Below are 27,163 nucleotides of genomic sequence, written 5' to 3' on the forward strand. Positions count from 1 at the left end.
AATGTGTTTGACAGTAAATCTTGGTGAAGCATTGTGTGGTTCTATGGCCTAAGCCAGCAGCTGGTGTGATTTGGGATCAGCCTCTGGATAACTCATTTCACTTGGCTTTGTGATACTGAGTGATTGCACAGATCTGGGGCATCTCTTCATGAAGTTCTTTCATTCCTGGGCTCCATCCCACTGTAAAGGCTTCATGCAAATCAAGCTGAGCAAATGACAGAACCATGCTCAAACATTGCAGGCAGTAAAAGCATAAACACAGTAAAAATTAATAATCCACCTCAGCAGCTTCCCGAGTCTGGACATCTGGGAAATCCTCAATGTTCAGCATTTAAAGTCACCAGAATCTTTTTCTAGAGGAGATAAAAAGCTTTGTGTTAACAGAAAAGAACCTGCCTTAACTCCCTTATACCTTGTGTGATTTGTTTCCACAGGTTAAGCTGGAAAAGAGGGATCAAAAACTGGTATTATGAGAGTGTGGCAGGACCTGACTGTCAGGAAAGGAAGGATGTTCTGTTAGGAAAAGGCACTGGAACAGCCTGCCCTTCCCGGGGAGAGCCACTCTTCCCTGCATCTACTTCCCATGGATTTCAGGGAGTATTTTGGAAGGAATTAGACCTCAAGAATTTTACAAATCCTGAAGGCATCTGAGAGAAATAGTGTAAATATAGGCAACAACTCTACAAGCAGAGATCAAAACCAGAAACCCTTCAGTAGACTGGGAATTCCTTTCAAATGCTGAGTTGCTTTTGGGCTTACAAGGATGTGCTGACAAACAGCATCTCAACAGAGCAGCCTCCTCAGTCTGGGCATTGTTTCCCATGCAGGAAATCCTGGCATCAACAGTGAAGAGCTAAATGGAAAATCTATTAATCAGAAAAAAATCCCAGGCTGGGCGAGGCTGGAGGGGACCCCAGAGGGTCCCTGGTGCCACCTCCCTGCTCAGGCAGGGCCATCGCAGAGCACAGGGCACAGGATTGTGCCCAGAGGGCTCTGCAATATCCCCGCTGAGGGAGACTCCAGCCCCTCCCTGGGCAGCCTGTTCAGGGCTGGGCCCTGCCCAGGGCAGCAGTTCTGCCTCCTGGGCAGGGCAATTGCTGGGCTCAGGCCCTGCCCGGTGCTCTGGTGCCACTGCCGGGCCCCGGAGCAGAGCCTGGGCCCTGCCCTGAGCCCTCCCTGCAGCCAGGGACACCCAGGCCTGAGGGCCCCTCTCAGCTGGGGCTCCTCTCGAGGCTGAGCAGCCCCAGCTCCCTCAGCCTTTCCTTGTTAAAAAAATTCCCAGAATAGGGCACTTGGCTCGGTCTGCCAAAAAATCTGCATTTTGCAGGAGCTACTCTGAGTACACCTGGTGAAATGGAGCATCTAAAGCTGTACCTGGCACACAGGTCCAGCCCCATGTCAGGCAGCTCAGTTTTAAACCACAGGGTCTGGCTTTCTCAGGGGTGTGCAGGCAGGATCTGCTGCTGTTTGCAGATCATACCTTGCTCCTCGCTGCTCGTTGACTTCCAGGGTCTGAGGTCCAGCTTTGGGATCTGACTGCAGCTCACAAAGTCACGGGGGTATCTGTTAGCCCGAAAGATATTCCTTGATACTTTAGTGATGCGGGTGTTGTCACATATTATTCTTGACAAGGAGATCCTGGCCAGTGAACAGCGCTGGCGAGGAGTGAAAACCCCAGGGTTCTGCCACCAGAACCTGCAGGAGAAAGAAGAAGACACAACAGATTTTTGCCTTCTGCCTTCTTCACATTCATGACTCCCACAATATTATTTCCCATTAACACTAACTTCTTTTGCCAATGACAAATTTGAATTTCTGTTATTTAAATCGAGAGTCCTGACTCACCAGTTGGATAATTGCCTTGCTTTTCTTTTGGCCATGGACATTAACAAAGCTGCAATTGAATGAATTGCCCTCAGATGAGGCACAGGCACCCTCTTTCAAATGGGAAAGGCTGCATAGACTGTGCACAGGCTGGGGTTACAGCCACATGATTGCCGTGTTGGAACAAGACCTATAATTACTCAATTTTTTAGAAAAGGGTTCATTTCCTGCCATAGAGACAGGATTTCTAGACATGCAGCAGACTGTTTGCCTCTAAGCCCCCCATCCTCGTGTTTGAGCTCATCCGAAGTCTCTCTCAGCACAATCGTTTCCCAGAAACATGGGTTGTGATCCCATTTTCAGGCAATATTGCTGGCAGGTACAGGGATCTTGCTTCATAAATTCAGCTTTAGATGGGGAACGTAATTCACTGCTGCACCTGAAGCCCCTGAGCAACCTCAAGCAGAAGAAGGAGGAATTCAGGTGTGTTGAAACCTCAGCATGGCTGAAGTGATTTTGGCTGACAAGAAAACCCCAACCCACCACATCCACCACAAGCAAAGACCAAGCCCTGCCATGTGTCAGAGCAGAGGGTTCCAGTTCAGAACTGGGCTGGGAAGAAGAAATAGTGAGACATCACTTCACTGGGAAGGGATCTTAGTGCAGGATCTCAACCATCAAATGGGGAATAAGCACATCACTACAAAGAGAAAGAAACTTTTGAAGGAGTACTGAAAAAAAGGCAACAAACAACTGGAGTGGTTTTCAGATCTGTGTGAAGAAATCTGCATAAACTCCAGCCTCCCTGTACTTTGGGGTTGGTGTACCCAGCTCCCCTCTTACCTGTCCCCATCACGAATGTTCCTGAATTGGGTGCCAATGAGACAAGCCATGAGGGGCCCAACTCGGCCTCCATTCACAAAGGGCTCTGCAAGGGCCCCAATCCAGATGTCAATGTTCTTTGGTGTCCCATAGAGCTGCAGGAACTTCTTTGCCAGCTTCTGATTCCGCAACACTCGACCAAGTGACTTCACTCCAGTGGGCTGTGAGAGCCCACAGAATCGTCTCCAGGAGTTGTAACCTGCAAGTAGTTGGATGTCAGAGCAGATAGAGCACTAATGTGCCACCCCCTCCTGGAAAGATTTTTCCCTCTCTTTTGCAAAGAGACCTACAGGGTCCCAAAATGTTTAAAACATTTTTCTGTATTTCTGTTAACGCTACTGACTTCCCGCTCCTCAGAGCCAGTTCCTCCTGCCTGGCCTTTCTCCTGTTTAGGGAGAGCCATGTCTTTGCAGGTGGGAGTTGTTCCACCACCTTCCAGCAGTGTTCTGCTCCACTCAGCAGGGATGCAACTGATGTTGCCTTCACTGAAAATGAACCTGGACAAGATGTTGATGACCCCTCTCTCCATAACAGGAGGATGACCGAGTGCTTCCCCACAGCTGGTCCCTGTCCAGCCGTGGGGACAAGCACCCACTCCGCACAGCCCAAGTTACTTTAGCCACCAGACTTCGCCAGCTGGACTAATTTTTCTGGACTGCAAACAGCCAAAAATCCACTGGGCCACAACTGGTGCATAATTCTGCATCTTGGTGGAGGAGATGAGATGATGCTGCAGCAAACACCTCTGCTGTGAGCAGGATGTCATGGAATCATGGAATGATTTGAGTTGGAAGGGATAATAAAGCTCATCTCATTCCAACCCCCTTCCATGGGCAGGGACACCTCCCACTGTCCCAGGCTGCTCCACGCCCCAATGTCCAGCCTGGCCTTGGACACTTCCAAGGGATCCAGGGGCAGCCACAGCTGCTCTGGGCACCCTGTGCCAGGGCCTGCCCACCCTCACAGGAAAGAATTTTTTCCTGATATCCAATCCAAACCTACTGTCTTCTGTCTAAAGACCAGGGAGAATTAGGAGAAAAAGACACACCATATGGTGCCTGGATGATACCACTGTCAAACAATTCCAGGACACTGAGAAATTTCTTAATCAGAAAATTAATTAGGGAGGGGTTTTGACCTTGCTATGCCATCACCACCTTAATGGATGTCTAATATAAAGGAGTACAGCAGCACTCATTGGTGGGTTGACACCTAAAGCTAAACCCAAATTCACTAGAAATACATGTCACTCCCACCATGTTAGGTCTGGAAACTCAGGATTTGTGGTTCCCATCAGGTTTTGCATGATGGTGCTCCTCAACAAAGCATGGAAAAAATCACAACCTTCTGTTGTGACCAAGGCAGAGCAATTCTGTGAGCTGATGATGCACCTGGATGTACCGCAAAGCCTTTGACTGGGCTTAAAACCCGTGGATCCAGCTCAGTTTTCATCCCAGTTTCAAACAGGAGCCCTGTTGCATCCCTCAGGATGTTGCTGCCACAGCAGCTCCGGGCACTTACATCAGCCTAATGACACTGTTGGGCAAGGACCCACCCAGGAGCCAGCTCTGAAGTCCCATCAACAATCTGTTTCTCAAGACCATCTTGCAATGCCATTACACTGGTTTTGCAGAGCCCTGGGAGTGGTTCTGACATGCTTGTTTGTTTTGTTTTTTTTTTCTAGGACACAGATTTAATAGAGACATTATAATGAGATTTTCTTTACATATTGGAATCTGCTCTTCCAGTCATGTGTAGACTACAGATGGTTGCAGAGAAGTCACAGGGGACTTACAGCCCTAATTCCACTCCTGCAAACTTGTTGCTGAGCTATTTTACCAATAAAATAGAAATGAGTCAGTCACTGAACACCAGACTCTGGTCTGTGCAATGCCCCGTGTTCTCCTGCCTCCACGTGTCTCCTGCAGCTTCAGCCAGGCTGTGCCTTCAGTGCTCAGCCTCCACCCACTTACCTGTGGTTGTTCAGAAACAAGGAAAGGGTTTGGGAAAGAGCATCATAGGATCACCGAATGTCCTGCGCTGGAAGAGACTCATAAGGATCACTGAATCCAACTCCTGAGTAATTTCAGCCAAGCATGGGCTGGAGAAGTTTCTCAATGTTTAATCACAAAAACGCCGGATTTCCACTTGTTTTCCTTTGTAAGCTCTGCTCCTACAGCTGACTTACCTGGAAGGCCGTGATCTCGGCTGCGCTGCATGTTGAGGGCAGCTAAATCAAACCCAATCCTTTCAACCTGCTCAAACAGCCGATCCCGGAGCTCGCCCACCACCATCTGCTGCTGTGTCATCAGCTTGGCCTGGTTGGCCATGAGGCTCCGGAGATATGGATCAATCCCTCCTGCAGAGAAATCCCATCCACAGGGAAACTGGGATCAGTTCCACCTGAAGCAGGGATGTGTGAGCAGGGCAGGGAGGCTGGTGTGTGTGTAAGAGGCCCCAGAGAGGTGAGCACAGCTTATATTTAATGATAAGCTTCTACTACCTGGGAATCAATTTTCCTGCACTTAAAGAATTAAGAAGACAATACTTTAAATAATGTTCTTGGAGGCCACAGCAATTAAGCAATCAGACCATTTTGTAACATGATGGGCTGCCCTTGACTACAGGGAACAGCTCTGTTGGGAAAGCTCTGGCTGGTAGTAAAGGCTATTTAATACATTTAATGCAAAATGCTTTTAAATTTGGCTGAAGCAGGAGCTCATCCAGAGAGGGCAAAAAAGGATGAATGAAATAAATCCATACTGCAGAGCTGCAAGAAAGGATTTACCTTCTTGAATGATCCTCCAGACAGCAAAGAAGGAGGTTCTGAGTTGAATTTCAGGAGTTATGGGTCTGTAATTTTCATCTAAGCGACCAACAGTTGGGGGGACTGCGGCATGAGCAAAGCGAAAAGCCAAGGTGAAGACGTTGGATATCCGAGGATCCACGGACTCCTTGTAGCCCCGGTAGCGAGGAATGAACCTCCGGAACCTGCATCCCAACAGGAGAGGCAGGTAGTCCCTGTAGGTTATGATCTAGGGGGGAACAAGGAAAGGGTGCACTGTTAATGTCTTAATTCGTTTCTGTGCCATCAGTTTCTGTGGAAGCAAAGTTGTTGTTCACGTTCTCTCTGCCACCACGTTCTGGCAGGTGAGAGCAACATAATAACGGGTTGGACTCAATGATCTTAGAGGTCTTCTCCAACCTAATTGGTTCTGTGATTTTGTGAAGATAAAAGGCTGCCAAATCCTCCCAAATGTTGCCTCCTTGTCACCATTCCCAGCAGGCAGGCAGAACTGCACCTTGTGTGCCTCAGATGGCACAGATAACATTGGCAGATAACAGGGGTAACACCACCCACGGGCAGCTCCTGAGTCCTCCCACAGCAGAAATTTCCAGTCCTGCTCTCATGTCTCTCTGGGATATTGAGAAGGCAGCACAATATAGTTGAAAAAAAAAAAAAAATCGAATTCTGTGTCAGTAGGAGAAAATGGATTGTCTGAAAACTGCATGAAGATGAAACCATTGATGTAAACACAATGATGGAGATGATACTTTTAAGGACAATCCTTCGAGTGTTTGCCTTGCCCAGCATGGTTTTTCAGCAATACAATAATATTTAAATTGACAGCATAAAAACATAAACATTTTGATATTCCTGCTTTTTATTTTTTGTTAAACCAGCTCAGAAAACAGGTTTCAAAGGAGGTGCAGTGCCTTTGGAAACCCCATGTCCCTTTCTCTCATAGGATCCAGCCTTTCCTGCCAGCTGTAAAACCTCATCTGGCTTTGAGGCCATTCCTGCTCCAAACTGGAAGCTGGACAAGAGACCTCAGGAGGTGCTTCCCAAGCACAGAGGTGTTTGTGTAACCCCAGGATCCCATTCAGGGTCAAGACTGGGGTGCAGCCCAGTCCCAAGGAGACACCATGACTGGCTGCACCCACCAGCACATGGGGCTTCTTCACAGAATCCCAGAATGGTTTGGGTTGGAAGGGACCTTAAAGATCTCATTCCAACCCCCTGCCATAGGCAGGGAATCATTGAGAGGAGGAGATTCAAAACCCAGAGGAGTTTTAATCCAGATTTCCAGTACCATCTTTATCAGGCACAAAACACTGGTTAAAAAAGCTTCTCCTCTGATTTTTTTGCCTGTTCCTCAAACAAAAAAGTGCCATTAAAAATTTCATCAAGCACTTTGTAAATTTAACAGTAGAGGGACATCAAAGTTTCAGGAGGACCCCTCTGTGTTTGTCATTTCAGGTATCTCTGTGATTTTGCTTTGGTCGAAAGGGGCTGGTAGAAAGAATTTGGTCCTTTCACCCCAAAATCCTGCACCCTTTCGCCACCCCACACTAGCACAGCCTAACCCATGAACCTTGTGAGACTGCAGGCAGAGCCAGGGCAGGTGGGATGGTGGCTGGTACCTGGATCATGGCTCCCAGGATCTTTCGTGCCTCCTGGTAGAGCCTCTCATCATTCCAGTGGGGATTGAGGCTCTTCAGCTTTCCAGCCAGGCGGTTGTGCTCCCGCACGAAGAGCGTGTGCATGCAGGCCAGCTCCAGCATCTCACTCGCACGGGTGTCACCTGGGAGGGGCACATACGGCACTGGAGTGGGAATGTCATACTGGGAAGCGAGCACAGGGGAATTTTTAGATGTCTCAATATTTGTGTTGTGGAGAAAATGGGTAAGAAACACAGAGGAGGAGAAGGAAACCAAGGATTGGGCAGCACCAGGTTGGACAGGTCACAGCTGTGCTGAGAATCGCAGAGAAGTGGGGAAGGTTTCAGTGAAGGCCTGGGAGCATCAACTTAAAAAGTTAAATACAAGGAGGTGTTCTCCAGGATTCCATATCAGAGACATTTGGTCTCAGAGCTTGAAATGCAAATGGGATGAGGGAAGTCAAGATGGCCCAAGGAGCTCTGAAAGTCAGAAGGCCTCCTTCAAACCAGCTGAAACTGTGGCCAAAGCAAGGTGACAGTCACAGTCTCTCTGGGGAGTAAAAGGAAAAGCAAAATGAGTCAACTTGCAGGAATAAATTACTAACAGCATCACAATGAAATATCAAATCCTTCTTCAAACATCTGGGGCAGGAAACCCAAGAGCAAGCAGGTGATGAGAGTATAGACAAGCACTCAGAGAAAAGTAAATATGTTGTATTCAGCCCCTTTGTCCTACAGTAAATAGAGGCATTTGCTCCTGCACTTGGCACGGAGCCCTTTTCATCCACTCTCAAAGGCTGCCTGTGAGGGACTGCGGAAGGAGGAACAAAAGCAGCACTGTGAGGTTTCCATGAGCAGAATGCATCCAGCCAGAGCTTCCAGCAGAGCTCTGGGAGGAAATGCTGAGCCCTGTGAGGCAACTGCACGTGTAAAACTCCCCCAGTTCTCAGGGACCGGAAAAGTCACAAATAAGGCACTGAATTTTCAAAGACGCTGCCAAAACAGCCTGAACTGATGACTGTAAAAGAATTGATGGGTCTGTTCCAGCTATGGAACAGGAACTGCTCCTCACTGAGAGCCCATGGGGCCAGAAGCCCCTCCTGGGAAGCACCTGATACTCCTGCCTGCTCTGCTTCTCACTGGGCACATGCCTTTGGCCACAGGTCCTGCATGGTCCTCACCAAGGAGAGACCTTCACGGGACTGGGGGAGCAGGTGAACACACGGAATGACCCATGGGCAGGTGGAAAGCTGTGGGAGCCTGGAGGGAGCATGAAACACCATGAGCTTCAGAGGAGGGAGCTGATGGGTTGCAAGGAGCATGGGGATGTTCAGAGGAATTTCAGCCAGATGTGAAGGGGGCCAAGGGAGTAGAAAGCAGCTCCACAGCTGATGAGATTTGTTGTGCCCTCAAGCTTTCTCCAGCAGTGCCACAAGCAGCCTGGCGTGTTCAGAGCCAGCAGGAGCCAGCTGGGAAGTCCTGCTCTCCAAAAGAAATAGGCCAGGAACTGAGACACTAATTCATGAGTTGTATCAGAAACATCCCTCTCTGGGGTTCCACAGGCTCGTGGCAACATCCTGGTCCTCAGTAGCAGGACCAGAAGGGAATAGTGCTAAGGATCCATGAGGTCAGCTCTGTCTCTGTGACAGAACGTGGCAAAGGACAGCAGTGGGGAAGAGGGTGGTGGCTGTGCAGGGATTTGGCTGGAGGGAAGGCTTGGCATTGGGAGCCTGTCTGCCTTTGGGAGCCCGTGCCCAGGACCAGAGGAATTCTATTGGGTTGAAGAAGGGGTCAAGGGGATACCAAAAGCATGACAAAGGGTAAACGTAGCAGGAGGGTGTCCTGATGGCTGGAGTGCTCCCAGTGCTCCCTCAGCCTTCACAGTGGTGGGAACACACCCTAAAAGGCCACCTTGGTCTGGTATTGGCCTCATGCTCATTCCAGCTGGGATCCAAGCTCCTCTCACAGTGCAGCAGGGACATACAAACGTTTCCTGCTGTGCCCCAGCACAGTAGTTACACACCAGTTCCCTTCCTGCTGGGATAGAGGCACCCATGGAATGACAGGTACGGACCAGCCGTGGCCTCCAGGCCAGGCTGCCATTGCTGTGCCTGCTCAGCTCCATCATGGCACTGGTCCCTAGGTCACTCCGGGCCCTGCACCAGAGCTGCTGAGCGTGGATGGGACACCTTCACTCCAGGTTTATCCTGACAAAGAAGACTTGGAGATGGTGAATACCTTCCTCCTACCTAGCACAGCCTCAGTCTTTCATGTTTTGCTCCATTCTATTTTCTACTTAAATAAGAAAAGCAAACAACTAAAGAAGTGAACTGGAGCTGGTGGAATTGTCTGCTCCAGATTCCAGATTTGGGGTGCCAGCACCCAACTCACCTGCAAAAAAACAAGGGATTCGAGCTGCCCCGCTGGCCTTGAGGCAGGGCTCCTTCCTCATGGGGCCAAAAGGCATGTACGCCCTGCCCCTGTCTGTGAAGTTCTGGTTCACAGCCAGGAGGCCCCGCTGGCTGCTCCGGTCCCGCAGCCGCTTGGCCACGGCCGCCTCGCTGCCGTACACGACGCTGCCGTCCAGGAAGGAGGTCAGCGCGTTGATCTGCTCCCGGATCGCCCTGCCCCGCGTGCAGGTGGGAGCTGAGCGGAAGAAAGGGAGACAATCCCTCCTGTTGGTGATTCGGGGGTCGTTGGGTGGGATCTGCAGATAGAGAAAAGGAAAATTCATCAGCGGCTCAGGAGATGGAGCCAGGCAGGAGCCCTCTCACAGGGCATAGATCTTGAGAGGGAGGGTCAGATTGACAGCAGAGATGCTGCTTTAGGAGCCCAAGTCCCAAACAGCCTGGAGACACCTAGGTTTTCCTAAAGTCCTATGGATTCCTAAAGTTTTTCCCCTGAAAATAAATACATTGGATTGAATCTTTAAGGCTCAGTTTTCTTATCTCCATGTCTACACCACAGACAGTTGTCATCCAAAACTTGTGGCCTTGCCTGCATTCTCAAATGCATATCAGGCAAATACTCAGTGATGCTCCATCCCATCATACTTTTCCTTGAGAGGAATTAGGGAAACACGTGGGAGCCAGAGCTGCAGCAGAACTTCAAAGGCAGGAGAGCAGGGCTGCAGGAGGGACATGGACATGATCTGGAGCAAAGGAGGCTCAGGGGGGACCTTGTGGCTCTGCACAAGTCCCTGACAGGAGGGGGCAGCTGGGGGGGTCGGGCTCTGCTGCCAGGGAACAGGGCCAGGAGGAGAGGGAACGGCCTCAGGCTGGGCCAGGGCAGGCTCAGGGTGGACAGCAGCAGGAATTTTGCCATGGAAAGGGTGCTCAGGCCTTGGCAGGGGCTGCCCAGGGAGGTTTGGAGTGCCCATCCCTGGAGGTGCCCAAGGAAGGCCTGGAGGTGGCACCGAGTACCCTGGGCTGGGGACAGGGTGGGGATTGGGCACAGGGTGGACTCGATGGTCCTGGAGCACTTTTCCAACCTAAATGATTCTGTGATCTACTGGAGCAGGGACCACGATGTGACTCCTGCTAACGCCGCAGGCACTGCTGGGAGATCTCAGCACTCCCTTGTCCCGTGCACAGAGCACTTAAGTCCCATGGATTTTCTGGGTTGTTGACACTCCCCAGTGTCTGTCTGTGACATTTCCTGTTCTCCAGGCATCACCCGTGCTGCCTTTGCACTACAGCTCCAAAAAAAACCTTTGCTGAGGGAGATGGGTAAATGCCTGGAAACCTGGAAAAGGCTGTGTCTGTGCCTAAACCCAGGGACAGCCTTGGAACACAGCACTGCCACCACACAGAGTGCTCTGACCTCCTTGGCCTGTTCTGGGAGGATGCTCCTCCATGGCCAAGGGCTGGGAGAGCCACCAACGTCCTGGTTGGAAGGCAGATGCCCTGTCCCTTCCTCCTCTGGAAGAAGGAGGCTGCCTGTACCTGGATGGGAAAGCAGGGAGGCTCCTTGGCACAGCTGGTGTCACAGTCTGTCCCGCCACTGAAGGGGAATCTGGCTGGGGTTTCCGGGCTGAAATCCAGATCGTGGTCAATAAACTGGCCCCACTGCATGAACATGAGGGATCTCTGCTGGTCCATCCGGAGCTGCTCCGGGGGGAAGCGGACGATCTCATTGGACACTTGTCGGACCTGCAGGGATGGAGGCAGAACACCTTGCTGGGAAATGACCTGTATGAACAGGTGCACCCAGTTGCGGGGTCATCAGCAAAAATTCCCAAGGCACTTCTGGTGCTTTGCAGACAAAAAACCTCAAATCTATCTGCACAGGAAGGTGTCACCATCACTGAGTGCCCTTCGCTGAGCACTGCCTTGCTCTGGCTCTAGGCAGGGATCTGAGCCCCCAGGCCAAGACTGTCCCTTGATGGACTTAGGGAAACAGCTAAGCAAGCCTGGGAAACAGATACAAAACAGATTTTAAAATACTTTTTTTGAATAGAAGTGTGGAAAAAAGAGTCCCTGGGAATTTCTGGAAGTTATCTCAAAGTTCTCCTCCCTTCTCATCCCTTCCCCAGCCATCACAGTTCCCCCGTGTTCATGTATTACTACAGAAAAAGTGGACACTGTGCTGTGGAGGAGGGCTAGGAAGTACAACAAATCCATGAACACAACCCCAGCTCCTCATCAGAGCTGTTGTTGCACCAAGCTCAAGCGACCAGAAGCCACATCAAGTGTCCATGCTGACATCCAGGTGCCACAAGAGCCACAACCCCTGCAGTTCACCCACCCAGGGACCCCCACACAGCATTTCTGGCCGTGTATTTTTTGTTCTGGGGATTCCCTGGCTCACTTTATCCTCTCCATAATTGCTTTTCAGGAAACAAAAACTGCCAAAAACCGAATCAAAAAAGGTGAGTAAAATAATTTGGCTTAAACACACTCAATTTAAAAGAACATATTGTGTAATTCTGCATTCCTCCTGTGATTCTGCAGCAATCAGATTAATTTTTCTTTGCTTTTCCTGAAGGCATGGGACTTAGGAAGCTTTCCTAATAGATCTCCCTGGATATTCTCAGACCATCACCCTGAAGCTGGTGAATTTAAGCTCCTCCAACCTGATCAACAACTTCAGCTGTTGGAGGAGCCCTTCGTTGCCTGTGGCCTGTCCAAAACTGACAATCCCTAGGCCCTGACACTGCATTCTGAGACTGGTACAAACTTTACCAGTGGAAGGGGGAATCCAGAGAAACGCCTTCCTTCCGTCCACCCACGGGGCACGGACACGCCATCCTCATATTCTGCCGGCAGCCACCTGGCCAGGGCTCTGTTGGAGGCTCCTAGGGATGGGTTCCTCCTGTCAGGGGCAATGGGAAAACAGCAAACAGAGCCAAGAGCTTGTGGATGTGGAGAGACATGGACCTTGGAACGGGAGCACGCCGTGGTTTGGGAACTGCTGCAGCTCTATGGGTTTGGTGCTATCAGTAAACCTCAGCATTAATAACAACAATAATCATAGAATCGTTTAGGTTGGAAAAGACCTTTCATAATCCACCCCAAGCCTCAGCTTCTCCCAGGCAAGAACTCCAGCCTGATCCAGCCTGAAGAAGGGTCCTCAACCTCAAACTGTGGCTGGAAAACAAAGCTGGAAGCTGAGCACCAAGGAAAGGGGAAGAGCCTTGGACTGGAATTACCTACAGTGTCGAATGGAAATCGGGGGATTTGGACTGTGAGGTTACTGCACTGTTGGTTCTTTTGAAGGTCGTTACTGAAGATGTCCCTGCCCATGGCAGGGGGTTGGACTGGATGACCTTTAAACCCTTCCAGAATTGCTTCCAACACAAACCAGTTTGTGACTCTATGACTGTAGTTTGATTAGACCATTAAAACCTTATCAGAGTACTAACACTCTACGTTGGAGTGCATGTCCAAAGGATGTTCTGTGGTGGCCTCTCACCCACAGGGGTCCAGCACTGCCCAGGGCAGTGGAAAGACAGAGCACAGCTGAGCCCCCCTTCCCCAGGGCCTCAAGTCTGGATCAGGTATAATGGACCTGTCCTTATTGCAGAACCCACATCCCCCTGAAGTGGAAGGAGGCAGGAAGGTCTCTCCTTAGTTCTTACACAGCCCCCTGAAGGATAAAGCACCTCGGGGCAGGGAGAGCTGGCTGAGCTCCTTCCTCTGCCTGAGCTGCTCCCAGGAGCTTTCCAGCTCTGTTTGTACAGGGGATGTTTCTGACCTGTCCCTTTCAAACACTCCGTGCTCAGCAGCTTCCCATGTGTCCCACATTCTCCATTCCAGCTGTGGGAGCTGCAGGAGGTGCTCTCCCAGCCCATGTGCCCAGATTCCTCCCACACACAATGTGGGGCAAGGGGATGGCTACATCATGCCCAGTATGGATTTAGGTCAGAAAACCCTTGGAGACCTTGCCAAGGGGCAGGGCCAGACAAAGTCTGTCCCCAGCAGAGAGCTCCTCCTGCTTTGGCAAAGAGCTGGTTCAGGTACATCACCAGGAACCTTCCAAACAGGACTGGAATTAACAGCTCCACACATTACTAGGAAATACTGAGGGGTGTGAAATCCTAAACCAAGGTGCCTGCGTGGGTCATCCCTGGGGAAGTGGGTCCAGTTCCACTAACAGAGGATGCATCCATCCATAGAATCATTTACATTAACCTTATCACCAGCCTGGAGCACTGAGTGCCATGTGCAGTCCTTCCTTGGACACCTCCAGGGATGGGGACTCCACCAGCCCCCTGGGCATTTCCAATGTCCAACCACCCCTTCCAGGAAGAAATTCCTCCTGATGTCCAACCTGAACTTCCCCTGGTACAACTTGAGGCCATTTCTTCTCATCCTGTTCCATCCATCCATCCATCCATCCATCCATCCATCCATCCATCCATCCACCCTCTTGCTTACATAGCCCCTCACCTGTTGTTGCACTCGCCAGTGATGGTTCTGTAGCCAGAAGCAGCACAACTTATTTTCTTATCCTGCTGGTCACATCCAGTGGCCTTGAAAATCATCTCCATCTGAGCAGGAGTCAACAAGTCTGGTGGGGAACAAGGGAGAAAAAACACCCAGGATCACACTGGCCCTGCTGGGTTTGCTCGGGAGAAGGTTTTCCTTCCTGTCCCCTGTACTGAACCTCATCATCTGCACAACCACAGTGTGCTGTCATTTAAATCATCCTGCTCGAAGATGTGCCGAGGATGCTCTTTGAGCAGCAAATGCTTTTTCTGGTTTGGAAAGCATCAAACCCAGCAAAGCTGTGGTCAAATCTTATTTATAATCACACATTAGGCTCATGCAGCAGCAGAACGGTTTTCTAGTATTGGCACTTCCTCTCCTCTCCCTTTTTATCTCCCCCATAAAATGCAAACAGCCACAGCCATCCAAGGGGGTGTCACAAGTTTTTCCCCCTGGAAGCAGCTCCCAGTGTGTGTCACCCCTGCTCGGAGCTGCCTGGAAAAGAACCATCCTGTGGCTGGGCTCCCCAGGGGCACTGTGTTCTGCTGTGCACTCCCCTTGCAGGGGAGCTAAGTGGCAGAGCTCAACAAGAAAAGTCTTACAGAGTCACAGAATCATGGAATGGTTTGGGTTGGAGAGACCTTAAAGACCATCTTGTTCCAACCCCTGCCATGGGCAGGGACACCTTCCACTATCCCAAGTTTCTCCAACCCAGCCTTGGACACTTCCAGGGCTGGGGCAGCCACAGCTGCTCTGGGCACCCTGTGCCAGGGCCTCAGCACCCTCACAGCCAGGAACTTCTTCCAAACATATAATCCAAACCTCTCCTCTTTTAGTTTAAAACCATTCCCTCTTTTCTTGTCACTATCTATCCGTGTAAAAACCCTCTCCCTCTTTTTTATAAGCACTTTTAGTCACTGGAAGGGGCTCTAAGGTCTCCCCAGAGCTTTCTCTTCTCCAGGCTGACCTCCAGCTCTCCAAGTCTGTCTCTCCACAGGGAAGATGCTCCCTCTCGGCTCTTGCTGCTCTCACTGCACGTCCCATCCCTCAGAGGTTTCCTGGTCACTGCTGCCACCAACAGTCCGGGTCACAGCACAGTTTGAAAAGCCCCTGGGCAGGCGAGTGAGAGGTGGCAGCCAGGTGGCCCTCGCAGGGCTCTGGAGTGTTACTGGAGCATCAGTCCTGGATGGAGAGGCTGGAGCTGAGCACAGCCAGTTCTGCCATCACCTTCCAGGTCATCCTGTGCTGGAGCAAAGCCAGAGCACCCCATGATGGGTCTTGTCCTGCCAGTGTTTTACTGTAATGTTGGGAAAGTGTTTGAGACCAGGCTGGAGAGGGCTTGGAGCAACCTGGGATAGTGGAAGGTGTGGGAGGTGTCCCTGCCCATAGCAGGGATGGGACTGGATGGGCTTTAAGATCCCTTCCCACCCAAACCATTCCATGATCCCCATGAGTTCATATTTATACAGCAGGAGTCCTCCCTGTGTGTCCCTGAGCTGTTCCTCTCACTGGCCCTGATTTGCCACCTTCTCTCAGCAGCCTGGCCTGGCCTGACTCCATCTCAGAGAGGATGTTGCTCCTCCAGACAGACACTGAAATGTCCTTTCACACCTCCCCATTCTCTGTTTGGACAGTGTCGTGTCGGTGACGTGACTTTGGTGCTGTCTGAGGTCTGGCTGAAGAGCTGCCTTCCTTGGGGTCAGGCTACTGGGGGTCAGCTCTGGGTTTGCTCATTCCCTGCTCAAGCACAGAAACATCTGCCAAAGCCTTCCACACCTTGACCCGTTGGAACCTGAACCTCAATACAGCAGAAAGAGCCAGGGAAGTGCACAAACCACTTTCACTAACTGAAAAACCCCCAAGTAGTATTCAAGATGGAAAAAGAGCACAGAAGAACAACTCAGCTTTGCCTCCCAGCAGTCACATGGGAGAGATTTGTCACAGCCCATCCCAACACCTTTTCTTTTCCTCCTCCCAAGCCCCAGTGACCAAACCCTGTGTCTTCCTCCTCTGCCTTCCTCCCAGCAAGGGGGATCCCTACCTGTGACGTTGAAGTCCCCCCTCACAGCCCATCGCAGCCTCTCTTTGAGCAGACTCAGGGTGGTCTGCAGATAATCCGCTGCCCGGACAGCTGCTCGTGTCCCCTCCACTGGCTGCTTGAAATACCTCAGGAGCTCTGCTGGGGTCAAGGCATTGTTCTGCAGGTTCTTCTTTATGCTACAGGGGACAAGAAACCAAAATCTGAAATGGGGCAGGGCCAGGAATGCTGCAGTTGCACACCTGAGCATCAAGCACGGCCCATCCCAAGTCTGAACTGCTGGAGAGTCACTGGGAGAGGCCAGGGCTGCTCCCAGCACCCTCCACAGAGCAGCAGGGGGACTCGAGGAAGGGAGTCTGTGAAACTGCCCAGCTCCACCTGCCAGAAGGCAAGTCTTAGGGCTTCACATCCATGATGCACCAAATCTCACTCAGCTGTTATCCAGATATCATCAATATCTGTCACTGTCCAGAGGCCTCAGATGTCTCCAGGCCACCCTGGCCTAAAGCTGCTGGAGCCTCCTCTCAGCTGGAGGGGTCCCCAAGCCAGGGAGAGGATTCAGAGTGTGGCTGCTGGCAGAGGACAGGTATGGGCTGGTAGGAACCTGGACACTCCCAAAGCATGGCTGGGAGTCCCACAAAATATCCTCACTGCAGCATCCAGCTGCCTGCTGCATCCATGGGAGGGAACCACTGGAAATAAGCAGAAGCCTGTGCTGGTCTCAACTCAGAGCTCCTGCTCAGACCACCCTGAGGGGTGGAACAGAGCCCAGCAATAGCATCAGGTGCTGCTGTGAGGGTGGGCAGGCCCTGGCACAGGGTGCCCAGAGCAGCTGGGGCTGCCCCTGGATCCCTGGCAGTGCCCAAGGCCAGGCTGGACACTGGGGCTGGGAGCAGCCTGGGACAGTGGGAGGTGTCCCTGCCCATGGCAGGGGGTGGAGCAGGATGAGCTTGAAAGTCCCTTCCAACCCAAACCATTCCACGGTTCTGTGATTCTGTGAACACCGAGCTGGGAGGGGCAGCCCAGAGGAGGTCACAGATCTTGGTGACCCAAGAGACTGGTGTAAAATCAGGGTGAGCAGACAAAATCCTGCCTGCCAGCGCGCTGTGCTCCCGGAGCTCCCCACCGGGCTGTCCCCGTGCTGCGGGGAGGAGAGGCGGGGGAAGCTGCGGTGCAGGAGGGGACGGGGACACGGACGGGGATAGGGACGGGGACACGGACGGGGATAGGGACGGGGATAGGGACGGGGACACGGACGGGGATAGGGACGGGGACACGGAGGTGCCACAGCCAGCCCGGCTCTCACCGGTCCCGCGTGCTCCTGTAAGCAGCATCCACCCGCTGCCGGGCCTCGGCCACGCTGCTCAGCAGGGACGCGTCCGGCAGCTCCAGCGGCACATCTGAGCAGGGAAAGGGAAGAGCAGAGGTGAGGGTGCTGGCAGGGAGCCTCCTGCGCCTCCAGCACCCGGGGGTTGGGCACGACAGCGCTGGAGGCAAGTGCTGCTCACTCTCTGGAGATCTGTGTATAAATATATTCCTCAGGGGAGTCTGAGAGCCCCTCCATCAGTGGAGGCTTCAAACAGCCCCCGGGAGAGGTGCAGGGACCATCCCTCCTGCCCTTTCACAGCAGAGCACTTGCCCAGAGCAGCTGTGGCTGCCCCTGGATCCCTGGCAGTGCCCAAGGCCAGGCTGGACATTGGGGCTTGGAGCAGCCTGGGACAGTGGGAGGTGTCCCTGCCCTGACAGGGGTGGGATGGGATGAACTTTAAGGTCCCTTCCAACCCAAACCATTCTGGGATTCTCTGACTCTATAAACAGCCCAATTTCCCCACGGCTTTCCCCAGTGCCTCCTGCAACCTCCTGCCATTTTAACTGCTCCCCTTCCTGCCCTCGGGGGAGCTCCCAAAATGAATTTCATCTCCATCATATGCTGGCTGTAGGTCACAGAAAGGGAAGGGACAGGACCTGAGGGCTTCTCTGAGTGACAGCACTTTCCTACAGCTTCTGGGGAAGAAGAAAACTTCAGAAAATAGCACAAAAGAGATAAATATCTCCCAAATCCCCCCAGTTTCTTTTAAATATCTTCCCAGATCAGCCAAGAGTTCAGCTCGTGGACAATCCGGATGAGAAAAACTATTGCCTGGATCACAATTTGAGACAAATGAAAATCCAGGCATGTGCTTTTCATAAGGATTTGACATTGTCAATTAACAGGTGGAGGTCTCTATATGTTTTGGAGCAGTGATTCAGGGCTGGAAGAGGGGGAGTGACTGCCCCATCCCCACACTCCACAGGCCCTTGTTGCTCTCCCAGGTGCTGGCACAGGGAGGGAGACCCTCGTTCCATGGGGATGGACCAGTGCTGAGAACTGATCTCCTTTTGCCTGATTTTAAGGGATCAGGTGGGATGTGAACTGGTAAAAACCTGAAAGAGCCAAGATTGGTGCCACGGGCAGTACTAACTGTGCTCCTTCTGGCACCTCTTCAGGGCTGTACTGCTGGGTGACTCAGGCTCTTCCAGACTTAGCTTTGTCTTTCCCACTCAGAAAATCCCGACCTGCAAAGCCTGAGGAATGGACAATACCGTAGGAAGAGGATACAGATGCCTGGAACAGGCTGAGGATCAGCAGAGACCCCAGGAAGCTTTCTGCCTTCATCCCTGCAAAGAAACACAAGTGAAGAAGACCAAGAACATGTGGATGCACCAGGAAGGTCCGTGCCCAGGTTGAGGATGGCATGTGTCAAGGGAGCTCATGGAGCATCCCCTTCCAAGGCAACGCTTCCAGGAGGGAGTGCACTGCCTGGGAGGTCCTGTCAGTGCCACGTGGAAAGGGAGCAGCCTCCCGGCCCAGGGACTCCCAGCACTGGCGGGAATGTGCTGGCTGAGGCTTCGGGGGCAGCAAAAAGGGAGCAGAATCTGTTGCCAGGGCAGCACACAGAGTGTGCAAGGGAGAGCTGGTGGGGAAGAAGGAAGAGCCAGGTTAGCACAGCAGGTCCTCTACACCTCTGTTTCTCTGCCTTTAAATTCCAATAATCCTTACAAGTAGTCATGTCACATAGGATGTCACATAAAAACATATAAGGATTGTAGTCTCTTTACTCCTGATGAGCCTGGGATTGAGTATATTCAGATTAAAAGTCACACCAAAAGTTTGGAGGAAATAATACTTCAATATTTAGAATGTTGCTATGAAAATCACTGAGGGAGCTGTTTGTGCTCCCCAGTAGAGCCAGAGTGAAGCCAGCCATGAGCCGGGTATCACTCTATCCCCCTAATTATAAACCACGGCATTTATATTTGTGTTGTAATGGGAATTTATTCCGTTGTTACCTAGCTGTTCCGTTAACTGGGCTGCAGAAGGAGCGGGAAGTATTTAATAGCTGTTTGACAGATGTTCGGGATGCTTCTCCCAAAGCTGACCCACTCACCTCCCAAGGCTGCTCCCAAGCAATCAGCTCCCAGAACGAGCCCAGAACGAGCTGTGGGCAGACGCACCTCAAAGGCACCCGGAGCTGCCGAGCTGGCCCCGTCCGTGCGGAGGAACCCCCGGCCACAGCAGCACCGCGCTCCAGCCGAGGGTGGAAGCAGCGGGAAGGGCAGAGCTCAGCCCAGCTCCCCAGTCCCACCCCCGGCACAGAACCGAACCCTCCACGAGAGCAAAGCCCGGGCCGGGCTCTCACCTGCGATCCGCCGCCTCCCCCCGCCCCGCGGCCCTTCCGCGCCCGCTTTTATCTGCCCGGCCTTATCAGCAGCGGCTGCTCCGGGAACTCCCGTGGGCTGGGCGGCCAGGCCAGCACAGCGCTCACCCCCGCCCCAGTGCCCGCCGGGGAGGTTCCTTTGCTCGCGGCTGGATGCACAGCCTGATGCTTCACCGGAGCTTTCCCGGGATTTCTGAAGGTGGAGATGTGACCACTTTGTGGTGGTTTGAGAGTCTTGAGCCCTTCTAGGGGTGTCTTCCAGGGACAAGGTTCCTCCCCCATGGTGCTCTTCATCCTTTGCCGCTTTTAAAGGTCGAAACAACGCCTTGATCTCTATACCCCGGAGACACTGCAGCGCCCAGCACTCCCCATCCCACTCCTGACGTGCTCTGCCCCGTGTCCCCTGGGGGTCCACGAGAGCTGCTCCTTCTTCCTGTGCAGGAGGAGGCACTGGGATGATGGATGAACAGGCAAACAGGCATCAGCCTCCAGCTGCTGGTCTGGAGCACGGGCAGCACAAAGTGCTGTTGCTCCTGGAGCTCAGCTGGCAAAGCATCTCCTCTCCCTGCCCCCGAGCAAACGCATCTGATGGACAAATCCTTGCCATGCTGACAGGGCAGAGGGACACTGCTGGTTCAGTGGGAGATGTGTTTGAGCACAGAGCTGTACAGGGAGGCAAAGGAGCTGCTCCTCATCTCCTCCTCACTGCACATTGCAATTGTGTTTGCCCTCATGGATCAAAACTCCTTGGATCAGCAGCACAGACTGGGGGCAACCGAGTCCCTGCCAGGGCTCCCAGGCCTGGGTGGATGAAGGACTTTACCTGGCCTCTGCCCTGCATGGACACCCCAGGACCCACAGTGGCTGTAGAATGGTACAGGTGGTGCAGTGCCTCTGGCAGTGACTTGGCAGCTGTGCCCACCCCCAGAGCTGGGATCCACCATCCCCATCCCCAAAGCTGCCTCCTTGCAAGTGGAGCTGTGCACTGACACTGGTCCTCGTCCTTTAATGTTTTAAAGAAAATCAGCAAGGCAAATTACAAATCTTGCAGTGAGGCCCAGGTGAGGCTGGTCCTGTTTGCAGACTGGTTTTGACAACCTGGAGGGAATCCGCCTGGAGCCCAGGAAAAAGCTGGGTTTGGTCAGCCTGGAGGGAAGAAGGCTCTGGAAGCCTTACTCTTGACTTTGACTGTCTCATGGAAGGGCTGCAGAGCAGACAGAGCTGTTCAGAGTGCCCAGGGATAGGACAAGGGGCAATGGCACGTGGTGCTGCCAAGAAAATTCCCAATAATGTAAGAAAACACCCAGGATAGTGGTGAAGTGCTGGGACAGGGCCCAGAACAGAGGTGGGGTCTGCATCCCTGGGGATAACGCTCCCTTGGATGAGACCCTGGGCAACCTCCCCTGGCCTTCAAGGTGACCCTGACCCCAGAGACTCAGGAGGTGCCTCCAGCCCACCCCTTTCTGTGTGTGAGACAGAAGCAGAGAGTCTGCCTGAGGTCCCAGCTCCAGCACCAGCACCAGCACCAGCACCAGCACCAGCTCCAGCACCAGCACCAGCTCCAGCACCAAAACCAGCACCAGAACCAGCACCAGCTCCAGCGCCAAAACCAGCTCCAGCTCCAGCATCAGAACCAGCACCAAAACCAGCACCAGCATCAGAACCAGCACCAGCTCCAGCACCAAAACCAGCATCAGCACCAGCACCAGCTCCATCACCACAACCAGCAGTTTGCACAACAGAGACCACGGCACGGCTCTTGTGCAAAGGGGCAGAGCTGGTGGGTTTGCAAAGCGCGCTCTGAGTCCTTCCCCTGCTGTGTCAGCACCAGATAGAGGAGAAGGATGAGGATTTTCGAAGGCTCCGGACACTTAGTGCGTGTCAGTGCTGATAACTGTGTTTCACAACTAGGAACTTTGTCAGAGAATCACAGAATGGTTTGGCTTGGGACAGACCTTACAGACCAACTCGTTCCACCCCCTGCCACGGGCAGGGACGCCTTTCACTATCCCAGGCTGCTCCAAGCCCCGTCCAACCTGGCCTTGGACACTTCCAGGGCTGGGGCAGCCACTGGAACCTGCGCCAGGGAAGCCCTTTCTTCCTCACAGGGAACAATTCCTTCCCAATCTCCCATCCAGCCCTGCCCTCTGGCACTGGGAAGCCATTCCCTGTGTCCTGTCCCTCCATGCCTTGTCCCCAGTCCCTCTCCAGCTCTCCTGGAGTCCCTTCAGGCCCTGCAAGGGGCTCTGAGCTCTCCCTGGAGCCTTCTCCTCTCCAGGTGAGCACCCCCAGCTCTCCCTGCCCAGCTCCAGAGCAGAGGGGCTCCAGCTCTCGGGGCAGCTCCATGGCCTCCTGCTGTTGGCCCCAGGGCTGGAGCAGCTCTGCAGGTGGGGTCTCACCTGAGCAGGGCAGAGGGGCAGATTCCCCCCTCCACTTTTGCCCACGCTGGGGATCAGCCCAGGGCACGGGGGGTTTCTGACACCCGTGGCTACAGCACATCCATGGCACGGGTTTGGAACCAGATAACCTTAATGTCCCTCCCAGCCCAGGCCATTCTGTGACTCTGTGTTGAGCTTCTCATCCACCAGCACCTCCAAGTCCTCCTCAAGGCAGCTTTCCATCCATCCATCCATCCATCCATCCATCCATCCATCCATCCATCCATCCATCCATCCATCCATCCTCTTCCCAGCCTGTGTTTGTGCTTGGGATTGCCCCAACTCCCATGCAGGACCTTTTACTTGGCCTTGTTGAATGTCATGAGTTTTGCACAGCTCCACCTCTCCAGCCTGTCCAGGTCCTTTTCCTGGATGCCGCATCTCTGCCCTCCAGTGTGTGACCCCAGCACACAGCTCCGTGTCACCAGGACACTGCCTAGAGTGCCCATGAGCCACTTTGTCACTGGGAAAGATGTTAAACACACCAACCCCTATACCAGTCCCTGAGAAACACCACCAAACTGCTCTCAAAAAAAAAAAAAAATTGTTCTCCAACTGCCTCAGAAACCATGGAAGTGGGGGTTGTGAGATGCTTTGTCTCTTGAACATTTACCTTCCTGGGAGACTGTGACCCTGCTCCCAGATCATGGTGACTGGGAAAGGCCACAGGTCTGGCTGAGCCTTCTGGTGAGCACCAACACAAGCACCAAACCCTCGTACTCAGAGAGCACATGCTGCTCCTCCGAGAATGCAAACAGGAGTATGTTGATGCCACCAGCAGCTCCCCTGAGCAAAAAGGTGCCATCCACACCTGGGCTGTAGCACAGCAATTAGAAGCAGAGGATGCAAAGCAGAACATCTGGATTATATCTTTATTTTGCCTTTTTTTTTTTTTTGTTCCTTGTAGCCTTTCGTGTTTAGCTATAACAGCTTGAAGCTGTTAATCTTAAATCTTTCTTGTGGAGACTTCTCTGAGCTTTGCTGCACAGCCTGCCTGGTGTTGGGGAACCAACCCAACTAGGGAGACTTTGCTCAATGATGGGCCTGGGTCTATCACAGCAAAATTTAAAGGAGGCACACACAGCACGCACCTTGTGGCCCCAGGGGCTCAGCTGGGCAGGGAGGATGGAAGCAGCAGTAGTGAGGGAGCCAGGCAGGCACTGGCTGCATGGGGCCTCTGGCTCTGGGCATACCCCAGAACATTCTAGAGGCTGCTTTTCTTCCTAAAGGTTTTGTTCTTCAATTCATGCCCCAAGGAACTGATAAAAGCAGTTGACAGTTTCTTTCAAAAGACCTTCAACAACTCACTTAGGAAACTCCAGTTGGTAAATTCAGTTAGAGCAGCAACGACTTCCTCCGTGGGAGGACAGGCTGCAGATAAAGCTCTGGGCTGCTGATGAGTTTCATCACCGAGGCTGCTCCAGAAGCCATGGAAACTCCAGCAGAGCTGCAGCACTTCATCATTTCAAAGCCTTTGGTCTGTCCTTGCCCTGACTCCCATCCACCACAGGACATGGTGCCCCACTGCGGTATCAAGATCCTTATGGAATATTCTCTCTACAAGCAGCAGCTTCCCAAACAAGTCCTTCCTGTCAAGGGAATTCTGCAGAGTCCCCACAAAATCCCAGAGTGACTTCTGGCACCTTGGCTGGATTCCCAGAGGCTGCAAGTGCAGGACCAACGCTCACACACCAGGGGAGTTGGGAGTGCAGGGTCCAGCCCAGGCACCCTGGGCAGCCTCGTGCCCACAGCCCTCCCTGGTGCCCTGCAGGCCCAGGGCTGCCCCCCTCACCTCACACCCAAGGAACCCACAGCCACATCTGTCCCTCCGAGAAGGGGACACAGAAGGTGGAGAACATCCTCAAGGTGCAGGTGATTGGCATAAGCTCCCCACCCCCGTGAAGAAGCATCACTGAATCTTCAGCTTTTTTAAGGAAAATGTATTTTTGTGAAAATAGACTTTATTATAATAAAATTTGATATGAAATAAAAACATACCATACCACCACCACTCGTGGCCGCTGTGCTGGCACCACTCACGGAGCTCACGGAACTGCCCTGCTCAGAACAAGGACCCACTGGAACATGCAGAGAAAGAAACATGGGAGGGACAGAAACCATGGCAGACAGAACCCTCCGTGCTTGGGCAGGGCTGTGTCTCAGCTGCAGGAACACATCACCTCCTATGAAAACAGAGCAAACTCCCCAGCCCTGCTCTCCCAGCGCTCTGCTCGGGAGCAGCTCACGGACACAGCCCAACGGAACCGTGGAGAGAGGCAGATGGACAAATAAATAAATAAATAAATAGGTAGATAAATAAATCAATCGATAAATAAATCGATAAAATAAATAATAAGGCGGAGTCCCCAGCCAGTGCATGGTCAAGGTGAACCAGGCAAGAGCAGCTGACAGCAGCCCACCCCCAGGCTGAAGAACCGACGCCCACCGGGGCATTGCTCCTTCCTCCCCGGGGATCCTCGTGCTGGAAGCTGACTGAGGCAGTGTGGGATGCTCCGAGGCACAGCTGCAGATTTACAGGGTTACAGTACAAGTAAGAACTCACTCATCAGCCCAGAGACAGCGAAGGGGAGTCACAGAACAGAAAAGTGCAAACTTTCTTTGCAGGAAGTGAAGGAATTGACACGACCTCCTTCGGAGCAGAGAAATACCAGGGTGTGGAGTACAGGGGATCTCTCCTAAGGGGCCGGGGCTTTGCTGGGAAAAGCCAGTTAGCTAACTTACAGCCAGAATATAATCCTTAAATTAAAATATTTACAGGGAACCGCTGCACCGAGGGCTGCATGGAGCAGGACACGCTGGATCCCGGAGCCGAGCCCTCACACCCCAGAGCCACTTCTTCCCCAGGGGGTCTCAGCTCCCACACCCTCCAGAGTTTTCTCTATTCAACACATACTTCTTCCCTATGAAAATAATCAGCTTATTGCAGAGGGCTTCTCCTGCACTCTCAGTCTCTGGGGCTGTGTGGGCAGCCCGGACGGAATAAACCCTTTGTTAGTTTTTCTTATTGGACCCAAGTTTTTTGAAGAGGTTTTTCCCTTTGAAGAAGAAGCCTCTCTTCTTTTTACTCTGCCCAGGTGCGTCACTGCAGGTGAGGAGGGCCAGCGATGCCTGCTCTGGACACTGCTCGCCCGGGACAAGGCAGGAAGGTGCTGGCGGAGGAGGAGATGGAGAGGAGTCACTGTGATCAACAGATCCATCTGGATTTAGCTGGGTGGGAAAGAGAGAAAACAAAAGACAAAAGCACAAGTTAGAACTGCTGGAGATCACACCAACATAGACCTCAGCCAGAGAACCTGGCCTTCTCCCCTCTATGCAGGTGCAGTTCCACTTAGGAAGTTTCCAGTGGATTTAAATTTTGTACCTACAACCCAGACCCTTCCTGAGCTAAGAACTCCTGAAATTCCTGAACTTTGGGCTAAGAACAGGACAGCACAAAAGACCCACTAAGGACATAGTGAAAGATGTTGCTCCACAACTACGTGAAGCAGCTCCTGAGAGCATGGATGGAGATAGGTACTGATGAATCCATGGATGCCTCAGCCACGGAGCCTGCTGGGCTCCCAGCATGTCTGGGACAGAAGCCAGGACATGAACAAAACCAAATTTCATAAGAACAAGGGCTCTGCAAGACCTCCAGAAGATTGAGGAGACTGGCTAAGCCCTGAGGCTTCGCCACAGTGACTGCCATGGTAGGAGGAGGAACTGGGGTCCTGCAAGGCTGCTCAGCATCCAGCAGATCCAGAGGCAGGAGGGGCAGGAGGCCAAGCCTGGTGCTCTGCAGTGGCACCAGTGGAACAGGACATGGAGAAGCCCTGGATCAAGCAGCACGTGGCAATGAATGTTCCTGAGCCCCTGAGTGTCTGAGAAAGTTCACTGGGATCCACCAGTCTCAAATGGTGCTGTTCCCTTTGGAACGGGCTTTTGGAAATCAGGATGTGCCCTAGTCCTGGGCTCAGTTTCCTCTTCCTAACACACTGACAGGTCAGTTCCCAGCAGCAGCCTTCCTTCCACGATCTCCTCTCACTAGGCTGAGGTGTCCAGACAGTGACAATTACCAATCTGGCAGGTCAAGCTTTCCCAAGAGGCTGCAAAGTTCCTCAGGGAAGAGGCTCTGGGTTTCTGAGGCCCAGGAGAGCCTTAGTCTCATTGCCTTCTCTTCCACACAGCTTTCACAAACCAGCAGCATCCAAGCTCCAGCTGTACATCCTGTCTTGGCATTACCCAACACACAGGGTGAGAGTGGCTGGAGCTGTGCCAGGAAAAGAGCCCTCTGGACGCTGGAACATCACACCCTCAGCATCTCTCTGCCTGGGCTCCAGTGAGTCCCTCACAGGTCTGCAGCAGCCACAGCCCCCAGAGGGAATGTGAGACGGTGACAGTGGCAGCAGGACCCTCTGCCTGAGGTGGAAGCACTCCTGAAGATCAGACACCAGCCAGGAACTGTGTGAGGATCCCAGCAGCCACCCCTGGGCAGGGCTGGATGTGCCTGGTCCTGGTCCCTCTCTGTGTCCAGGGCAAGCAGCTGAACAAGGCAGAGGCACAGCCAGAGCACTGCTGCCTCCCTCCAGCCCAGCCATGCTCACGTGCTGTGAGGACTTTATAAATAAAGCCTCCTGGGTGGAAAGTCACAGCACGCCTGCTCTGTCACCCTGCTGCTGGGTCAGCACCCCCCTCCTGCAGGACCAGGAGCACCCAGTGGCTGTGGCCTGTCCTCCCCTCACGGGTGGAAGCTGTGCTGGTCCGGGCTGCTGCAGGAGTGAAGCACTTCTGGCCCAGGGTGAGCAGAAACCTCTGCTCTGGGTCAGACTCAGCACCTGCAATACCCATGGAGTCAGTCCTGAGCGTGCAGGAGCACAGGGAGCTCCGTCTTGGAGAGAATTTGTGACCCCTC

The 27,163-nt window shown here is 52.8% G+C and overlaps 2 protein-coding genes across 2 annotated transcripts in view; both read right to left on the reverse strand.

Moving 5' to 3' along the window:
* Positions 1-324: 324 nt before the first annotated feature.
* Positions 325-18,771, reverse strand: LOC309580759 (eosinophil peroxidase-like; the record flags this gene model as incomplete). Its single annotated transcript, XM_082294951.1, has 13 exons — positions 325-353; positions 1,481-1,695; positions 2,668-2,905; positions 4,895-5,065; positions 5,495-5,741; positions 7,132-7,292; positions 9,540-9,855; positions 11,093-11,299; positions 12,332-12,461; positions 14,039-14,159; positions 16,119-16,294; positions 17,422-17,515; positions 18,699-18,771. 13 exons carry the CDS (start codon positions 18,769-18,771, stop codon positions 325-327), a joined length of 2,178 nt encoding a protein of 725 aa, XP_082151077.1.
* Positions 18,772-24,303: 5,532 nt separating this feature from the next.
* Positions 24,304-27,163, reverse strand: part of TSPOAP1 (TSPO associated protein 1) — a gene marked incomplete at its 5' end in the record, with an annotated part of 68,090 nt that continues 65,230 nt past the window's right edge. Inside the window, one exon of the mRNA XM_082294876.1 lies at positions 24,304-25,479. Coding sequence (XP_082151002.1) covers positions 25,264-25,479 — 216 coding nt within the window. The 3' untranslated portion in view covers positions 24,304-25,263. The remainder of the gene's footprint in view (positions 25,480-27,163) is intronic.

The sequence above is a fragment of the Coloeus monedula genome, assembly GCF_965178545.1.
Source record: "Coloeus monedula genome assembly, chromosome: 20".
NCBI lineage: Eukaryota > Metazoa > Chordata > Aves > Passeriformes > Corvidae > Coloeus > Coloeus monedula.